Source organism: Sitophilus oryzae, unplaced genomic scaffold, assembly GCF_002938485.1.
Source record: "Sitophilus oryzae breed Bouriz unplaced genomic scaffold, Soryzae_2.0 scaffold_1586_pilon_pilon, whole genome shotgun sequence".
Taxonomy (NCBI): Eukaryota; Metazoa; Arthropoda; class Insecta; order Coleoptera; family Curculionidae; genus Sitophilus; species Sitophilus oryzae.
This window is the reverse complement of record NW_022146265.1, coordinates 2030582-2051568: the sequence shown is the minus strand read 5'-3', so window position 1 is coordinate 2051568 and position 20987 is coordinate 2030582. Positions and strand designations below refer to the sequence as shown.

General features: G+C 32.9%; 1 protein-coding gene across 2 annotated transcripts; it reads right to left on the bottom strand.

Moving 5' to 3' along the window:
- Positions 1 to 862: 862 nt before the first annotated feature.
- On the bottom strand, positions 863 to 20603 carry LOC115879719 (NADH-ubiquinone oxidoreductase 49 kDa subunit-like). 2 transcript variants are annotated; one of them, XM_030896677.1, is made up of 9 exons: positions 20298 to 20603; positions 13902 to 14075; positions 9233 to 9448; positions 7460 to 7623; positions 6374 to 6493; positions 4161 to 4290; positions 4010 to 4106; positions 1015 to 1155; positions 863 to 964 (listed from the first exon to the last, which is right to left on the bottom strand). In XM_030896677.1, the coding sequence occupies exons 1-9, from the start codon at positions 20580 to 20582 to the stop codon at positions 927 to 929; spliced, it is 1365 nt and encodes a 454-aa protein (XP_030752537.1). In that variant the 5' UTR covers positions 20583 to 20603; the 3' UTR covers positions 863 to 926. The 2 variants fall into 2 exon arrangements, with proteins under 2 accessions (XP_030752537.1, XP_030752538.1); XM_030896678.1 differs by having other exon boundaries at positions 9287 to 9448.
- Positions 20604 to 20987: the final 384 nt, after the last annotated feature.

Sequence of the window (20987 nt, the reverse complement as noted above, 5' to 3'; positions counted from 1 at the left end):
TGATATTATCCTTGACAATATGGTGAAGGTAAAATACGTTAACAAAATAATGCTTAAAATCTGTGTTAATATTTAAATCATTAGAAAAAAGACAAGATTCTAAATTCTAAACTAAACTAAATTTGAAAAAAATTTTTGCAAATGTTGGGGTGTTAATAGTGTTAAAAAAATAATAAACAAATGTTCTAGTGTATTAGTGTACAGGTAACGACAAAATTATTAGTTAAAAAAATGCGTGTGGAATGAAATAAAAATACATTCCCTTGTTTGGTTTTTTACATAATATACCGCATGATCGAAAAAAACGGCGTTCAGTTAGCTGGAAATGACAATCAATGAAATTTTTCATATAAATTTATATATCGCTGTCATTTTACAGCGATCTACAAATGTTCATTTACATTTACATTATATGATTCATTTCATAGCCATCGCTGACGCCGTTTCTTTTTTGATCATACGGTACAAGAATTGTACAAAACAAATATTTTAAAATTGTCCACATGATTTTTGACACGATGGTGAAGGACTTTTAATTTTTAAACGTTATAATAAAAAAATAAGAATTAAGGACAAGCTATGATAAGGTCTGTGTATTAATTAAAAGTAGGCCCACTTCCCTACGACTCCAAAGCAAATAAAGTATACCATTATCGCAATAGTTAAAATATAAAATAAAACTCTGCCTTCTCAAATAATATCTACCAAAAATAGAATTCCTTATAAAAATCAGAATATAATATGACGACAGTTTTACAAAAATTATTTGTTGGTTTTAGATATTTTTCTGTATTATTTTAAAATATTTAATAAAACAATTTTAATATATAACAAAATATTCAAAATATATTCTTATAACAAAGTACATATTATAATATTTTTTAAATTGTTTACGCAAACTTTTATTGTACATTTCTAGTTTCTCTTTATCTATCAACGTCACCAAATACAATATCCAATGCAGCTGCAACAAAAATTAATTTTACTGAGTTGCCGTAAAAACTAATCAAATACCTAAAGCAGCAACAGTATCTGCTAAATAACAGTCTCTGCACATATGATCTAGACTAGAGAGGTGAATAAAACCTGGAGCTCGAATTTTGCAACGGTACGGTTTAGAGGAGCCATCCGATACCAGATATACTCCAAATTCACCTAAAACACATTTAATTTTACAACAGCATAGTCTGTCTGGAGAGATTACGTTATTTCGACAGACCACATCCAAAAAATAACAGAGGGCAATTGCTCCATTTTTAGTTAGCACTCGCTTAGTTTTGCGTATCGACAGAATGCTCTTAGATTAAGAATAAAAGTTTTGCGTATGTATACTAAGGGCTGGCGTCTTGGGTCGAGATTTCCGTATGTAAGAAGAGTACAATGCGTTTATAATGTACTGAACAAAGAGAGAACAGTAAACACGTTGCCAAACGTATGAAATAAATCGAGAAACTGTGCTGTGCACATTGCTAAGAGACGTGGAAGGGGATATAGCAGATTTGTCGCAGTCGACCGGTCGACCCAGTCAGTACCTCTGCTCTGACCTCTGTCAGTAGGGGAAACCGGGGGAACTCCGCGCACATAAACAAAATAGCTCCTAGATTGATGTTAATTTTTTTTATGAGGTAATTTTTTCTATGAGGAGTATTGATACAATATACAAACTATTGCAACATTGCAACAAATACAAACTATTGCAACATTGGGTAATACCGCGCATGGTCTGGGGGAATGGCACGCATTGAGATATTTTAAGGCAGTTTAACTAAGACTTTATTGTACATAAAATACAGGTATATAGATAACACAAATAATAAAAAAGATGATAGTGAGAACAAAAGTAAAGATACATTATTGTATATTAATATAAAAAACACATTCTAACACAGATATTTATATAAAAAATAAACTATTACCTAGCAACAGTAGTCACAAGTAGATTTTTCCTTTCTCCTTTCCACTACAAGCAGCATGGGCCCACTCTGAGCAGGAATTACAGCGATACCTAACCTCGTTGTCCCTTCCAAACTCTCCGCAAATTAAACAGATGTCATCTTCATGGGTTGGGAAAGAATCAACTTCGTCTAAGTCATCATCAACACCAAAGCTCGCTTTCAGAATAACTCTCAGGTTTAGTATCATCGTCATCAAACTTAATATTGCGAATGTGCTTTGGCTTCTTGTTGATTTTTTTACTTTCTAAAGTTATTGAGAGTTTTTTTTTCAATACAATATTGGCTTCTCTTTTCTGCCTTTTGTCTCTTCTCTTTTCCTTCATATTTACATTACTTGCTTCTTTTTTTCTTTTTTCCCTCTTCTTTTTTCTTCCATAGTTTCCAATTCTGATTTAAGTGCATCCGCTGACCATTTGCCTTTCTCTGATGCCTTTTGGTATATTCTTGGCATCATAAACTAAAAAAAACAAGCCATAAAAAAATAAACAAGAAGAGTGCACATTTGGGGTAATACCGCGCAGTGCGTTATTGTTTGTTTTGTTTTTGGGCGGTATTTCCCCGGGAGCCGTTTTTTACCTAAACATTTATTTTAGCAAAAGTACTTACATTTTATTGGTGATCGCTTGCAATAACACTTATAGGTGCACTGGTAAGTGGAAATAAAATCAAGCTGCTTTTAATAATCACAGGAACTACTAATCATCAACCGATTAAATTGCCGAAAAGATAGATGAAAAACCCATCTAGTACTAAAATGTTAGTTATTGGTTAACGACTGCCGGCAATTATTCCAAACTTTTGAAGCAAACTTCATATGGCTTATGCAACACTTCCAGCCTCACACCTGTGTATTACTAGTTGTAGTTTTTTCTACAGCGGCGTGCGCGGTATTCCCCCGTGCGCGGGATTCCCCCGGTTTCCCCTACATTTATTAACTGTTGTTTGAATGTTAATTAGACAGAGATCAAATATGACACCAAAAGCGTTTCTAATATAATTTAATTGAAATAATCCTAAAATTGACACTCTCATCACAAAAGGCAATTTCTTTTAAAAAAAGTGGCATTTTTTGCACATTCGTCAAGAGGATCCCACTGTAAATTCTGTAGATTATAATCTCCGAAGATACAAGTTTTACAGTTAGTGTATTTACTCATAATATGACTGACGTCTGACATATCATTTGTGTAACTTTCTAAAGGAGAGTTTGGTGGTATATAAGTACAACCAACTATGTATTGACAATGGTTATATGTAAAATTAATAAAAACTTGTTCAACATTATTGCTTGTGGAAGATATTTCTATTGCATTAAAAATGTTCTTACATGCTATTAGGACTCCCCCTCCGCGATTTTTAGAGCTTTTAGTGCTGCTCCTATCTTTCCTGAATACAGAATATGAAGAGTTCACCAATTCACCATCGTTGAAATTCTCGTTCAGACCACTTTCACTCACACAAATAATATCATAATCCGAAATTGCAACTGATAACAAAAAGTCCCTGCACTTGGTGCGAAGGCCGCGAACGTTTTGATAACAAACTGAAATTGATTCTTTATTGCCACCTCCGCAATTCAACAATTTGTCTTCTCAACTATCCTTAGACTGCCATTCACATATTTGATTGTTTTGGTTGAACATCCTTCTTCTTGCAATTTTCTTAAATCCTCTCTCATCTTTCTCAAATGTTCCTGCTGCATCCTCGTCAAATCAGAAATTATGGAAAGCACTCTCCAATTCCAAGGGCACTTAATTCTCTGAACAAGTTTCATGATGTTGACATTTTTAATGACACTTATTGGGCATTTAGGAGGATGATTAGAAATGGGAGTGGTGATTGATGGGTGTGTTAATTCTTCTTTTTACTGTACCGTTCTTCTTTTATAAGTGTTTATTGTTTTTTTTTGTATTATTTTTTAATGTTTTTATGTATCTTTATACGATGTGACAGAAAAAGAATAGACATTTTTTTTATATTGTTTTGTAAATTTTGTAATGTAATGGGGTTTCCCGTAAATAAATTAAAAAAAAATATTAGAAGAAGAATTTTACCTTTAGGATGTTCTATAGCTGTGTATGTTGATCCTGGAGGAACATTAAACCCTCTGGAGAATAACTTGAAATGATGGATTACTCCTTCCATCGACTTCTGTAAAAATGTATTGTTTAGTTTCAAATTAAATTGATTTATTTCATTAATTGCCTTCATTTCGGCTCTTTTAGGAGGGGATATTTTATTGTCGTCAACTTTAATTTCTCCTTCGGGCATTTTACTCAAGAGCTGGTGGATCATCCTACAGGATTGTCTCATTTCTTCTATGCGTATAATAAATCTAAAAAGGCAATTTCTAATTCAACGAATGTATTTTTTTCCTCATATCGTGGCGGATGCGCCAGGCTTCAACTAGTTTAAAAATATTTTTACAAGATACAGAGTGTCCCAAATAAATAAAAATATCTTAAAATTTTATTGCATTTGATTTTCCGTATTCAATGGTTTACCCCACGTCATTATTAAGTTTGAAAGCTTATCAATATTGTAACGATGAATAGATTAAATATTTAAAAAACAGAGCCGGACTTGAAATTAGTTTAACCTGTTATTTTTTTAACCTGAAATAAAAAATGCAGGTCCGTATTTAAAAAAAATAAGTTGGCCTCTGTATCTCACACATTATCAGCTAATTTGAAAATATAAAAATATATCAGATAGCCCTAATAAAGTGGCAATGAGAATGTGCAATTAGTTTTTTGATTTTCTAAAAAGCAACGACAGAAAAAAATAAAATTGATTTTCAAAAAAATCCGTTTTTTTCCAAAAAACTCAGCAATCCTTGAAATTTTTGAAACTCTTTTGATGGCATCTTGGTGAACATCCCAAAGCGCAACTTTGCCCCAATTACGGTTACCGAGATACCAATGCTCGTACCTCGAATTTGTAGCACCCTGTATATATATATATATATATATATATATATATATATATATATATATATATATATATATATATATATATATATATATATATATATATATATATATATATGTATTACATTTTTAGTTTCTACGATTAAAATAAAGGTAAATTTGATTAAGGTTTACCTCATTTTAATCTTACTGTTTTTGAAATATTTAAGTTTTTGTCAAAATACAGTAATAATTTTAATTCTTCATTTTTTTAGGCGTTTTTAAATTTTTAAAACCAAATACCTATTGTACTGAAGTATTTCTATTTACTAAATTTTGTGTTGCAATAATACAAATTATACTACCTTAATACAGAGTGTCTAAAAATTTATTTTAAATAATTATTAGCCTTAAACAGCAGTAACTTGTTTAATTTACATGGATATCTTGCAAATCAGATGCACAATTTAATTGTCTACCAAATTGAATATTATGCCATTTTACCTATCTCTTCAAGTTTTCGTAGAAAATGCATTTTCTTATAATTTAGACCTTGATTTATCAATATACCTATGGAATATTGACATTACATTTTAGATTATTTTTAAAGACGGAACAAATTTTTAAAGAGTACAGATACTAATATTGTCGATATAGTTCATTTTGTTAAAAAATAAAAAAAAAATATTTACATAAATATTTGTTAAAGAGAACCAATCAACATGATTCCAGTATTTAAACTACATTAATTGACTCTTTGCGTTGATTAATAATATAATAATTGCTCCAAATACTAAAAAACTAAATTTTGTATGTGTATTAGACAGTGTGGTAAAAAGTAACACCTTAAAAATTTTTATTTAATTTTTTGACGAATGCTTATTTATAACAACAGAAACGTTCATTTTCAACTTATTATTATATTGATTTCTGATTCATATCCACATTTATTAAGAATAATTTATTAACACAAAAACACAATGAAGTATATGTAATTAATTAATATTTGGGCGGAAATAATGTGGTATATGGAAATAATGTGGTATATGGAAATAATGTGATATACTCTTTTATAAAGATTTAATTGTTTTCTTTTTGTATACAAGTGGGCTAGTAATATCATCGTTTTTAGCAGCTGTACATATTGTACATTTGTTGCTTTAATAACAATCTAAAATGTAAATATTCCATTGGTATATTGATTATTGAGGTCTAAATTATAAGAAAATGCATTTTCTACGGAAACTTGAAGGGATAGGTAAAAAATGGTATAATACAAATTGATAGACAATTAAACTGTGCATCTGATTCCCTAAAATATACAAGGTGTTCATTGTATATGTTGACATTGTGTATGTGGCGAACAATTCTGTATACGCAATCCTGGTCATACCCTTGAATATGGATTATAGACAAGGGTCATGCTAACAACTAACTAATTTATATTTCCTAGAAGTCGTGACTGAAATATTGATAATATCGATGATCAATAAAAAAATAAAAACATACCTGTCATATACGTCTCCATTCGTCCCTACTATGACATCAAATTCTAGTTCATCGTAAACTTCATAAGGTTTAGCCTTCCGTATGTCCCATTTTACTCCTGATGCTCTTAACATAGGGCCTCTAAATGGGCAATTAATTTAAGAAATTAATTGATAATCTAAAGCGGCCCATACATTATCAAACAATTTGCGCAACACATGCAGGCTGTTATGCAACAAGTTGCCCGTGTATGGCCCTGTTTGATGCGTCGCGCAATTGTTTGTTAAGTTTGAAAAATGTTTGAATTCTTTTGTGAAACGGGACTGTTTGCGCAACGCGTTGTGTGTGAGTAGCAATGCGTAATGTATGTGTGTGTTGCGCTTTCTTGTGCAATATTTTAGTTGCTAGCCGGTTTTTTTAGCGAGACGTCGCGTCGCGTCGCTTAGTTCTCGAACAATGCACAACTTTTAATAAAAAAAAGTTGATCAAAATGTTACCGTTAGTGATTAATAGGTGATTATGGAGTTGTACAACGCAACCTTGCGCAATTTGTTTGATAATGTATAGGCCGCTTAATGGCGCGCTAAGACTACCCGTGATACAATGATGCGATTTTTAAATCACTTATGAAACTAAATATGCTAGACATAGGTTTGTCCTAGCCTCCTTAGTTCCTGAAATACAGGGCGAATTTGTGATGCGCAGCAGTGAACAGATCTAAAAACAGATATGATGCGCAGTAGTAAACGCAACGTCTACCGGCAGCCAGACAGTCCGCACTCTGTTCAGGAGAGCATAGCAAAAGATATATTAAAGAACCAGCTTTCTTAAAATTCTCTCTCGAAAACGTTGCTAGCTCTTAGACTGTAAGTGAAACAGCGAAATCGTTATGGAAATGAAAATATAAAATGACACCAATCACAAGCAAATCGTATATCCAATGAACGGGGATTTTCTAACCAATCGAAATCTTTAAATGCAACCAATAAAATTAATATCGTATCGTCGGACAACGGAGGCATGAAAATCAAGCTTTACTCGTTATTAATAAGAAAGTTTGCTGAATTGATTATATGATATTCCTTTTAAATAACCGAACATTCTTACGAAAATCCTCGATTTAGTGCTTCATGTGCTGTAACTACGGCTATATCTTTTGTCCTGGCAATAAACATTCTGTTGTGCGAAGCTAGATCTTCTACTTCATCCAAACGCTCGGGCAATTTTTTAACAAGTTCATATATATCGTCCATGAGACCCAAAGGCATATCCTGACAAATTAATTTATTTTATTGATTTAGGTACATAAATCTGTGACACAGAGATAATAAGTATACCGGGTGCATCTCGAAAGTGGCTCACCCTTATAACTCTTTTATTTTTTAGATAAGAAAACGCGATTTGGTATGTTTAGTATATGACGTAAATTAGGATTGATTGACGTATTCAATTATTTTTTGTCACTTCCTGTTTCACCGGAAATGATGGCATACTCGACGTTTTTTTTATTTTATACGATTATAGAAACTGACACCGTGTTGACACTCTGAATTAAATGACATATAATATAATCTTTTGGCATTTTCGCTTAAAAACAAATCGTATTTTAAATTTCAATCTAGAGTGCCATGGCAGTGTTAAAAACACTAATTTTTAATCAAGGAATCTTGGAAAAATAGTTTTGATCGTCTAATGTTTTTTATGTCTTGTCCTGACCGGTTAAAAGATGCCCAAATTATCGTATTTTTAATCATATCTCAAATTTTTCAAATGGAACAAGGGTGGCTCATTAGCATATTTAAAAAAGGCATTTTTTTACGAATAATTTGGTACCACACACTTGGTATTTCGAGTCAAATTATCGTTATAAACCGCATGTTACATTTTCAAATAAACCATATGCGAAAATGTCAAAGGTTGATATTTTCTATCGAATAAAGTAGAAATATACCGAGGGTACCATTTAAAAATCAAAAGCTGTAGTCGTTTGCGGTGAAACAGCAAGTGACCTAATTTATGTCATATACTAACATACCAAATCTCGTTTTTTTTATCTGAAAGAGGAGGCACGTATAGCCGCCCATACCAAAATATGTTAATAAAAAGTTGGTAGGCAGTTCTTTTAGTTTCAAAGTAAAGGAATTTTTCCAATTTTGGTCCGCGGTTATTTCCCCTATCCGCCATCTGGGGTCGCGTCCGATAGGAGTTTGGAGTTCTCCACACGGATTTTCTCAAAAACGGACTACGGAAACACGGAATATCTCAAAAACTGCGACTTTGACTGATTTTGATGTTATTACAAATTTTGTTGCAAATATTATTCCTAATCTTAAATTGAAAACCGCGTTTCGCTTGGTACTGTAATTTTGTGAGTTACGATTTTTTTAAATTTTTAACTCCCTCCCATACCCCCTTACCAACCCCCCACCCCCACCAAAAACTAATAGCCAGATTCTCGGGTGGTAGTGGTGGCACAGTATTTTTGTGCCAAATTTGGTTAAAATCAAGTTAAAATCGGTTTAGCGGTTTGTGAGTTTATCGTGTTACAGACGGACAGACAGACAGACACCATGAAAATATTTTGTATTTAGGTCATTTATGACCCAAATAATTCATTTTGAGTGAAATTAAAATTTTTTTTTTTGTCGATCTTAATAGCCTACCATATCTGTTGGTATGGTCGGCTAAAAAAGTTATAAGGGCGACCCACTTTTGAGACGTACTCGGTATACAGGGTGTTTCAATATTTTGTGGACATTTGTAACTACTACGTGTTTTTAGAATCAAAACAAGTTCATTGGACAAAATTTATCCATAGAGAAAGTAATAAAAAGAATTCTATTATCTTTCTCTATGGCCTAACATCAAAACTCTCCCAACCTGAGCTACTCCACCGATTCGAAAATATCCGCAATGCATCCTACTTCCGCATACCCTTTCGCATATCTCGAATAGCTTCTCTCTTTCTTCGAATAACCAAAATAAGGGAGTTATAGCACCAACGTCCAGTGTTAAGAACGATGTACACGCCAAATGATTCATTAGTCTTGTAAGTTCAGCAAACAAGGTTCTGATATATTTGGCTCTTCTTGGTAACTTAAAAAAAATATGGTTAAAATACATGTACAATGTTTACGTTACAAAAAGCCTTTATATTGGGGAATATTTTGAATTGAACACCGTATTATTATTATTACAACAATCAAGCATTTAGTTCATAATCTTCATTTTTTTATAACACACAATAAGTGCAAAAGCCGATTTTTTTTTACTTTTTAATAAAATAGAAGGCATGTATATAATCGTAATACAACATAATGTTCCTAAATTCAACAACTATTTCCGAATTATGAAGTTTGAAATACCGGCCAAAAAAAACCGGCCACTGAAAACTAGTCCCAATTTCAAAGTTGGATTTCTCGCGAACCACTAATTAGACTTTGATGATTTTTTTTTAATTGTAAATTAATTCCTTCTTAACGGATGCTTAATGTCAGAAACTTTTTATTCCGAATTTATTTTGGGCATATACAGGGCACAACAAGAGGACGAAGTTTTTTGATCGACCCCCTTTTTGTGACACCCTGTAGGGTGCAACAGCTGTAGTAGCTATTACTAAATCAAATCCCATTGTAGCCTCATCTTTTGTGAGCATTTTGTTTTTTTAATCACGACATTATCTCTCTTTTTATTGGAGATACGCTGCTTTAAAACAAACGTCTCGGAAAATTGCTTCGGAGGCAGAAAGTTTTATGTTCACGGCGACATAGGCGAAAACGGATTTATGAGTATTTGCAATATAACAACAACGGTTGTCAAATTAAAAAATTCCATTATCTGTGACGGATGTTGCCCGTATTGTTGCTTTAATTGAGGATGGCCGAAGTCAACGTTATGTGTCCGATACCCTGGGCATATCTCGAACAACAGTCCAAGATGCCTGGAATCGGTATATGGAAACGGGAAATTGCACCAGGCGAGTGGGTTTCGGAAGAAAAGGGAAGGCAAATGCAATTGACGGTCGCTTTATTGTCCTGATTACTTTACGAAATCGTAGAATTACAGCATTCCAGAATCAACATCTGCTACAAGCCGTGCGTAGAACTCAAGTCACTGAGAGAACAATCCAACGAAGACTAAAAGAAAACAGCTTGTCTTCAAGGAGGCCTACCACAGGAACCCAGCAACTTCCAAGACATCGTCGAGCATGTCTTGAGTTTGCGCCTTTACATGTGAATTGGTTTGATCGCGGTTTTGCCTGCAAAGCATTTTTCCGAGACGTTCGTTTTAAAGCAGTATATCTCCAATACAAACAGAGATAATGTCGTGATTATAAAAACAAAATACTCACAAAAGATGAGGCTACAATGTGATTTGATTTAGCAATTGCTACTACAGCTGCTGCACCCTACAGGGTGTCACAAAGTTCAAGCAAAAAACTTCGTCTTATTGTTGTGCCCTGTATATGCTCAAAATAAATTCGGAATAAAAATTTCTGACGTAGCACCCGTTAAGAAGGAATTAATTTACAATTTTAAAAAAATCATCAAAATCTAATGTGTGGTTCGCGAGAAATCCAACTCTGAAATTGGGACTAGTTTGTAGTGACCGGTTTTTTTTTTGTCGGTGAGTGTATAAATGCTAACTTGAAAACTATAAAGTATTAATAAGTATCACAGTTTCCGCAGAATGGCATCGCTAAATGAAACCAAACACATCGAAATTAATTAAATCGAATTGTTTAAGTGATATTTCTAAAAGTCAATAACTCGGAAACGGTTGGTTTGAGGTACATTATGTGTATCTCGATTTTTGCTTTCAAATTAAGGGAAGAACCGAATATGAAATAATATGCAGGGGTTCCATTTAAAAAAATGAAACTTTGATGTGCCACGACTTTATGACTGACCCTGTAATACTTAAATTTATTACCCGCTAATAGCTATTTAAAAACCCTTTAACTTTTATATTTAACTTTTTGCGGTACCTCCTATATTTTACCTAATAATCGACTGTTCCCATACATATCAGCGACCCTGTCTAAGTGTGGAGGCAATATCCAATTTCGTTGGACCAACCGTTGGATCAACCAAGTTGAATATATAGGCCGCTTTAGAGTAAGCCACGACAATAATCTATAGGCTTGATGCATTTCAGTTGATTTCAACAAATTCCGACCGCAGCGCACCAGAAATCGGAAATCATCAATATATTGTTGCGGACCCGTGTGGACTCGACCTAACCTAACTATATGTCCCGCCCTCAGATGACCTTAACATCGCATTAAAGAATAGACACCGTAATGATTCATTCGTTCGAGAAGAATCGAGTCCCACTGGAATGGACTAGTACATACGAGAAGATTCGAAAACCTTCTCTACGCACCTAACGATCTATGGTCTATTCTAGAGTTCTTTACCTGTCGGTATATTACCGGCGGCTGTGGCCTATAGGGGGCAGTTATAAATATACCAGTGCAGTTGACGTGCTAAAATTCAAAATAAATTCTTACTTATAAATCGTTTGTAAATAGTTCTATAAGTCTTTTATCGTTATTGTTTTTGTTAATTAGTGTTAAATAAATAGTGTTTAAATAAATTGTGACTTTCTATCCACACGGAACCGACGAAAAACGTAACAAGTTCATGCCGCCTCATGTCGATCGCAATAAAATAATATTGAAATCGGGGTTTTGTCATAATATATAAGTATTTTAGTTTTTTGCTAGGGTAGTTATTGAGACTATAAAACCACAACACTCGGGTACGAGGTTTGTGTGATGTAACGCTGTTTCGGGTAGTAAAAAATAAGTGAAAAAGAATTCGAAGTAGGCGTCTTGTTGTGTTGTGACAATTTCAAATGTTAATAGAATGGCCCAAAAAAATGTTCACGCGTAAAAGGAGAGCGTAATTAAGGCGTTGTTGGGTGCAATAACATTCAATAACTCAACTTTCCCGGATATTCAACTCTCCCGAAACAACATTTTATTGCTTCATAGTTTCTCACGCCGATTTGATAAAAAGCAAAAATAGATTCAAGCAGTTCGACGAATTAAGTGAGTAAGCAAAGTGCTCGTGACCATAATCAGAAAATTAAATAGACATATATTAGTAGGTATATACTATAAGAGGGTAAAATATAATTTGCAATATGAATGGTATACTTTTTTTAATCGGCTAATGTTTTATGAACATCTTCTAAAATGATAATTATGTACCTTTAAAAAAAATCGTTATAGCCGAAATAGCCCCGCCAATTATGACCACACTAGCAAAACCGGTGATTAAAACTATGCTCGCTACCGTAGTCGAACTCATCTAAAAATTTCTGAAGATATAAAAATATTTACCTTGTTATTTTTTTGTTTAGAATTTCCACAAATTATGCTTTCTAACACTTTTAGAATAATTATATAGTAATTTTTTCGTTTATTCCCCATTTAAACCCGTGTATTTGTATGTATTATGTATACGTTATTTACAATATTCTCCGGCGGTGGCAGCACCGGCGGAGAATGCACCAAGCCTATAGCTAGTCACTAACAAGCTGTTCTTTGCCATTATAGTCTAAGAGCTGGCTACATAAAAAACCTTATCATCGTTACATGGCTAATTTTTTGTGTGAAGTATCCTGTTGTGTAGCCATTATGAAATAGTCATGTCTGCCAGCGCGATCCCGGGGCTTAAAGCGGGGGCGGCCAATTGGAAAGGGGGGGATTTTGACACTAAAAATATTATAAGATACATGAGTTATAATTGCGAAAATAGCTTTTATTTATGATTAAGAAACGTGGAAAATTGTTGGCAGACATTTTTCTAGTCGCTAAAATGCCGACAGACAACGCGAAAGAGGCATGAAATTTTAAAAATTATTAAAAAATGAAATTTGAAGAATGAAAAAAAATTATGGCATATTTGCATGCCGATTGGTGAAATGTCATATTTATTTATTTTAAAAGCCGTATGCTGGAAAAGGGCAGACAAAAAGATCGTGGCTCAATCAGCTGCAGACAGTTATCAAAAGCGCGATATTACTCTAGCGCTTTCTTCAGGGAACGCTGGCCGCCTCATCCATTTAAGTATAGATAAATCATATAATATACGATTATATTATAAATATATTTTTTTATTATTTTAATAACGATTTTTTGTCTGCCCTTTTCCAGCATACGGCTTTTTAAATTAATTAACAATGAACATGACATTCCACCAACCGACATATGCATGTATGCGATGATTTTCTTTTATCAAAATTCGCCTCTTTCGCGTTGTCTGCCGGCATTTCAGCCACGAGAAAAATGTCTGTCAACAATTTTACACGTTTCCTAATAATAAATAAAAACTATTTGGCAATTATAACTCGTGTACCTCATAATATTTTTAGTGTCAAATTTCACCCTTTCGATTCGCCGCCCCCGCTTTAAGCCCCGAGATCGCGCTGGCAGACATGACTATTTCACAATTGCTACACAAAAGGATACTTCACACAAAAAATTAGCCATGTAACGATGATAAGGTTTTTTATGTAGCCAACTCTCTCGGTCTATTACCTCAATGTTCAGTAACTTCTCAGCAGCTAAACAAAAGGCATGTTCATTACATAACACGGAGATATAATCCAGTCGATCAAAGTATGGCACTGCCTGCACGTAAGTCTTATATTCTATAAGTTTCTCTGTGCCACGATGTAACAAACCAATGTGAGGATCCAGTCTTCTTACTATCTATAGAAGTCAACAAACAATTAATCCTCGTTAAACTTATTCAACTATAATTTAAATCACCAAAATATCACTAGTTATTTTAGCATATAGTATACCTAATCTGTGTTTTTTAGCGTTACCGCAAAGAATTAAAATAGTTTTGAATTTTTATCCTACAATAGTGCGTCGAGCATCTGTAGCTCCTAGAATAAAAAAACTTGGGAATTTTGTTTAAGTGTAAACCTAAACTATGTTCAAGGATGTATGTCAGGAAAATATTTTAACTTCTGGGGTGGCTCAAAAAAGGGTTAGTAGATCGGGATGAATATTTCCATTTTTTTAAACGGAACACCCTGTATATTATTGCATTTTTGGCTTCCTTTCAGATCTCTTTACATAATCCTAAGATATGAATAAATATGTTGTTGGACGTGAATCAAAGTAACAATAAAAGGTAAAAGTTTATTGTTAATAAACAATACTTTAAATACAGAACTGATAAAAGAAACAAAAAGGGTTTTCTTTACAAACTTAACTGTCAACTCTTATTCTCGACACTTTCGACTATTAACACAAGTAGACACCGTAACTATCTAAACTACGACTATCAAACCTTATAGATACAGTATTACTTGTAGTAACAATATGTAGATTTAACATTGTATATTCTACACACCCCCTCAATGGTAAATCTCTAGGCCTAATTGGTTTCTAAACTTATTAAACATATATAAACTTAATGGTTTTGTAAACATATCTGCTATCTGGTTATCAGTACTTAAATAATTAACTGTTACTACACCATTATTAATTTTATCTCTTACAAAATGAAACTTTATATCTACATGTTTTAGTCTCTTATGAAACTCGGGATTTTTAGAAACTTTTATAGCGGACTGATTATCTGCAAAGATTTTTACACAAATAAAATCGTTATCTAATTTGAAATCATGTACAAAATATCTAATCCAACATGCTTCACTTACACCTAAACTCAGAGCAATGTATTCTGCTTCGGTAGTTGACAGGGCTACTGTACATTGTTTTCGTGAGCACCAAGATACTGAACAATTCAACAATTTAAATACATACCCAGATGTAGATTTTCTGTCAACTCTGTCACCTGCCCAATCAGAATCAACATATCCCGTTAACATGTTTATATCTTCATTTGGAACTTTAAAGTTTAAACATAAATTTTTGGTACCTTTTAAATATCTTAATATTCTCTTTAATGACTGCCATAGATCTATAGAAGCACAAGACTGATATCTACTTAAAATGCTAACTGTTATACATAAATCTGGTCTAGTACATAGCATTAAGTACATAAGCAAACCTATCAGTATTCTGCATCTATTCTCGATTTCAGGACTCTCTGAAAAATCTCTTTTTAAAATATCATGCTTGAAATTTACATCCATTGGTGTTGTTACTGATTTACATTCTAACATGTTATATTTTTGCAATATATTTTCTACATATTTTGTTTGACTTATTATTGTTTCACCTTTAATTATATCTTGTTTAATTATCATGCCTAAAAAGTGACTTACTAAACCTAAATCTTTTAATTTAAAATTTTCTTTTAAAGCATTCTTAACTTTTTCAACTTTACTCTTATCTGTTCCTGCTAGTAATACATCATCCACATATATTAAAATGTACAATTTGTCAGTTTCTGAAATTTTTACATAAAAACAATATTCATTTTCAGATCTTTTAAACTTTAAGGATAACATTAAATTATGAAATTTATTATACCAGCTTTTTGGTGAACTTTTTAAGCCGTATAAGGATTTTCTTAGTTTGCAAATTGTGCCTTCTTTTTGTTTAAAACCTTTTGGTAATGATATATAAACATCTTCAGAAATAGTACCATTTAAAAACGCACTACATATGTCTAACTGACATACTTCAATTTTAAGATAATTACAAATTGCTAAGAAAATTCTTATGGATGGCAACTTAGCTACTGGACTATAAAAGTCATTAAATAACATACCAGTCTGTTGAAAGCCTTTAGCTACTAGACGAGCTTTGTGTTTCACTACACTACCACTTTCATTTCTTTTTCTTTTGAACACCCACTTACACTCAACAACTCTGTTTTCATAAGGTTTCTCATTGCATGTCCATGTTTCGTTGTCTTCCAGTGCTTTAATTTCTTCTTGGATTGCTTCTTTCCATTTGTCCTTTTCATTTGATGTGACTGCCATCTCATATGTAGTTGGTTCATCCTCTTCATATACACTTAGGAAACTGGCTTCCCATTGAACATCATAATCATCAAGCCTGGATGGTCTTTGTCTGTTTTGGCGTAGGTTGTACCTGTCATGTCTTTCTTCTTGCTCTTTTTCACTTTCTGGTTCTTCTGTATCTTCTTCATTTTCGCTTTGAAAACTACTGTTAACTTGTTCTGTAACTTCTATTTGTTTTTGGTCTGTTTTCTCTGGTAAAAATACAACATCACGATATATTTCTACTTTATTTGAATCTTCAAAGTAAATTCTATAGCCTTTTGTAGTGTCACTGTAACCCATTAGAATTCCAATCTTGTTCTTTGAATCCCATTTCAATCGCTGTTCTTTTGGAACATGTACTGACACTCTTGAACCAAAAACCTTGAACTGGTTTAGACTGACATCTTTTTGATACCAAACTTCATAAGGTGACTTGTTACTCACATGACTTTTTCCGGTTCTGTTTATGGTGTAAACAGCATTGTTCACAGCTTCTGCCCAAAATTTCTTGTTCATTCCATTTAACATACTTCTAGCTGCTTCTACAAGAGTTCTCATATCTCGCTCAGCTCTGCCATTCTGTTGAGGAGTATATACCACTGACCTTTGATGTTTAATGCCTCTTTTATCTAACATTCCTTGGACTTCTCTGTTTGTGAATTCAAGACCATTGTCGGTTCTGAGGACCTTCAGTTGGTTATCCGTTTCGTTTTCAGCTTTTAATATAAACTTTTCAATGTTTTTTCTTACTTCAGACTTGTTCTTCATGAAGTATACATGGCGGTAAGAAGAGTAGTCATCTTTTAGTAGTAGGAAGTAGCGAGCACTACCAAGTGATTCTGTCTCCATGGGGCCACAAACATCAGCGTGTACAATTTCTAGGACCTTTGACGCTCGAGAATCACTTCCTTGGTATGGAAACTTATGCTGCTTTCCTTCTAGACATCGCTCACATACAAACTCTGCTTCATTATCTTTATATTTAATGTTACTTCTTCTTAGAACGTCTCTTATATGATTTATGTCTTGATGTGCCAACCGGTTATGCCAAGTTACAATGTCTTGCTTTTTCTCATTAGAGCTTTCTGCTACACATCCATAGCTTACTCTTGAAAACTTCATCTTATATAGCTTACTTGATTTTTCAGCTATTGCTCTTACTTTTCCATTTTTATCTTTTAGTTCACATCTGTCGCTATTTGATACCATAGTGAACCCTTTATCTAAAACACAACCAACTGAAAATAAATTCACCTTTAGATTGGGAACGTACAGCACGTTTGACAATACTGTTGGTATAATCTCGTCTCCATTATCTGCATATACTCTAACTGTCCCTATACCTTTGACTTCTAAAAGATTTCCATCACCTAACTTAACTTTTCTATTTACTTCAGTCATTTTCATGTCTTCAAACATGTCTTTGTTTCTACACATGTGTTCTGTTGCTCCTGTATCCATGCACCAATCATAATCATTTAACATCTTCGGTGTTCCTATGAACGCATTTGTTTCGACCTTTTCCTCTTGCTTTTTGTCTTGTCTCTCTCTATTTTTTCTGTGCCAACATTCAGACTGTAGATGGCCTACCTTTTTGCAGTATGTGCATTTCTTTATTTCTTGATCTCTCTCTTTTCTTTTCGTACAGTTTCTTGCTATATGCCCTGGTTTGTGACATACATAACACACTCCTTGAAACTGTTTTGTTGCACCCCCTTTCCGTGTGGGCTCTCTGCATTTTATCTGAAGACTTGCTAAAGCGGTTGTTGGCTCTGTTGTCTTCCATCTCTCCTCTTCAATTAATAATCTTGAGGTTAGTTCATCAAGTGACTGCTTCTCAGTGGGAACTGACTCCCAAGCTGAACAGAAATGCCTATATCTTTCAGGTAATGACATTAGAATTTTTGTAATCATCATTTTTTCTGATAAGTTTTCTCCAGCTTGTTTTAACTTATTTCTTATATCTTCAAGTTTAGATATAAATGTCGATATTGTATCGTCTGGACTACAATTTAACATAAAAAACTTTTGTTGCATCAAGTGGATACTTACGACTGATTCCTTATCGTAAACTGATCTGAGTTTTGTCCACATTTCTTTCGATGTTTCACAAGTCAATAAATGAGTCAATGGACCTTGTTCTATTCGTGTAACAATAATTTCTTGAGCTCTTGCATCGTCTTTAACCCATTTTTCGCTTTCCGTTTCTGGCTTTACTTTTTCTCCTGTAACTATGTCATAGAGACCTTTTCCTTTTAGGATAACTGCCGTCTGGAACTTCCATGGGACCCAATTTTCTCCATTTAACTTTAATGTTGTTACAATCTGTCCTTGATTCTCCATTTTTATTTTTTTGAACTTGAACACCGCGTTGACTTTTCTAACCCTGTTTTCTTTTTCACACTTATTACTCTTTTATTGTACTTTCACTGGCTTGACTGGGCCAATAACCTGTTGTTGGACGTGAATCAAAGTAACAATAAAAGGTAAAAGTTTATTGTTAATAAACAATACTTTAAATACAGAACTGATAAAAGAAACAAAAAGGGTTTTCTTTACAAACTTAACTGTCAACTCTTATTCTCGACACTTTCGACTATTAACACAAGTAGACACCGTAACTATCTAAACTACGACTATCAAACCTTATAGATACAGTATTACTTGTAGTAACAATATGTAGATTTAACATTGTATATTCTACAAAATATAATTCGAAAGTTTCAGAGATATTAATAAATAAATAAAAAAATATATTTTTCAACCTTCATTAAAATAAAATATTACAAATACAAGAACTATCCTGAAATCAAAACTATATTAGATATTTACTTTAGATAGTCTATACTTAATTTTGCTATAAATATCGTAATTTTAAATCATACAGGATGTTCAAAATTCTACGCCCAATTTTCTAAAATAGAAAATAATTTTTGTTTGTTTTTTTTTAAATGGAACACCCTGTATATTATTTTTTTATTAGATGGAGAATTAAAAAATGAACATTTTTTGTATTTAAAGTATTTCAAAAATTTTAATGGTTTTGCAGATACACGCAGTATTATTTCATATGGCTCTCTCAACGGTAAAATACGAGAGAAAAATCATTGGGTGGCTTTGATAAAAATTTACTATGGAAAATGCCATATGAAATATTAAACCGCGAATATCTGCGAAACTGTTAAAACAAATTAAATACTCTAAATGCAAAAAATGTTCATTTCTTAATTCTCCATCTATTGAAAAAATAATATACAGGGTGTTCCATTTAAAAAAAAAACAAAGAAAAACTATTTTATATTTTAGAAAGTTTGGTGCAAAATTTTGAACATTCTGTATAGTATACGATTACCATATTTATAGCAAAGTTTGTACAGATCATCTAAAGTAAATACCTATCTAATATAGTTTTGATTTCAGGACAGTTCTTGTATTTTTAATAATTTTTTTAAGAAAGGCTGAAAATCTGAAAAATACATATTTTTTAATTATTTATTAATATCTCTAAAACTATCGAAATATATTAATTTACTCATATCGTAGGATTATGTAAAGTGATCTGAAAAGAAGCTAAAAATGCAATAATATACAGGGTGTTCCATTTAAAAAAAATCATCCCGATCCACTCACACTTCTTTGAGCCACCCTGTAGAAGAATATTTTCCTGAAATACCGTATGAACGAAAAAAAACGGCGTCCAGTTGGCTGGGAAATCGATCCGAAACGATCGATGACATTTCCCATATAAAGTGATAGCGATTTTCATTTCATAGCCATCGCTGACGCCGTTTTTTTTTTCGATCATACGGTACATCGTACATCCTAGTACATACTTTAGGCACGGCCACAGGGCACGGCTTTAGGTTAGCACTTTGCCAAGTTTTTTATTCTATATATGAGGTACAGATGCCCGACGCACTATTGCCGGACCCTGTATAATATACTGTAAAATGAATATTATCATGAAATAATAGCAAATAATAGCTGTGATAATAGTAACCTCTCCATCCAAGTATGTGATCAGTCTCAAACAACCATGGGCGGCCGGATGAGCAGGTCCAAAGTTGATTCGAATATTTTTCACCGTCATCTCTCTAGGCTTTTTCTTTGCGCACCAAGGTAACGTTTTCCATTTGGACGTCGTTTCATCTGGATACATGACTGGTCCTTTAAATTGATTAAAGTATTCGGTGTCTGGATACCATGTTTTCCCTAGTAGCTTTTGATAAATGGAAATGTATCGCCTAGCTGGCAATTTCTTGTTGAATATAAACCTTGATAACATTTTCTTTTTCACTTTATGACGTTGTCAACGTCTAAATGACTATATTATTAGAGAAAGAATAATTATTTTGTTTTTAAATTTGTTAAGAACTACATTCATACGGGTTACTAATATTTTATTGGATAATTATTCGACAATAAAAAAATATATTTTCATCTACAAATTTGTTTCTAAATTTCTCTAAATAATTTTAACAGCTTCGGTAGCCCAATTCAAGATGTTATTAATTGCACATCGCGGTAATACCCACCATATACCCACATCGCTAATACATGTCATTTTAGGACTGTCTTGGAAAATTAGAAAATATATATTTAAAAAATCAGTTGATAATTTTGAGTCACGCTGTATATGCACCAGATATGCATCTAATTTTTTTTTCTATTTATTACTCTGAGTTGAATT

Coding starts and splice junctions, on each gene's coding strand:
- LOC115879719 (XM_030896677.1), bottom strand. CDS start 20,582: ATGTTATCAAGGTTTATATTCAACAAGAAATTGCCAGCTAGGCGATAC. Junction 4,291..6,373: donor AATGGAGACGTATATGACAG/GTATGTTTTTAT, acceptor TTGCCTTTTTAG/ATTTATTATACGCATAGAAG. Junction 965..1,014: donor AGATACTGTTGCTGCTTTAG/GTATTTGATTAG, acceptor TTTTTGTTGCAG/CTGCATTGGATATTGTATTT.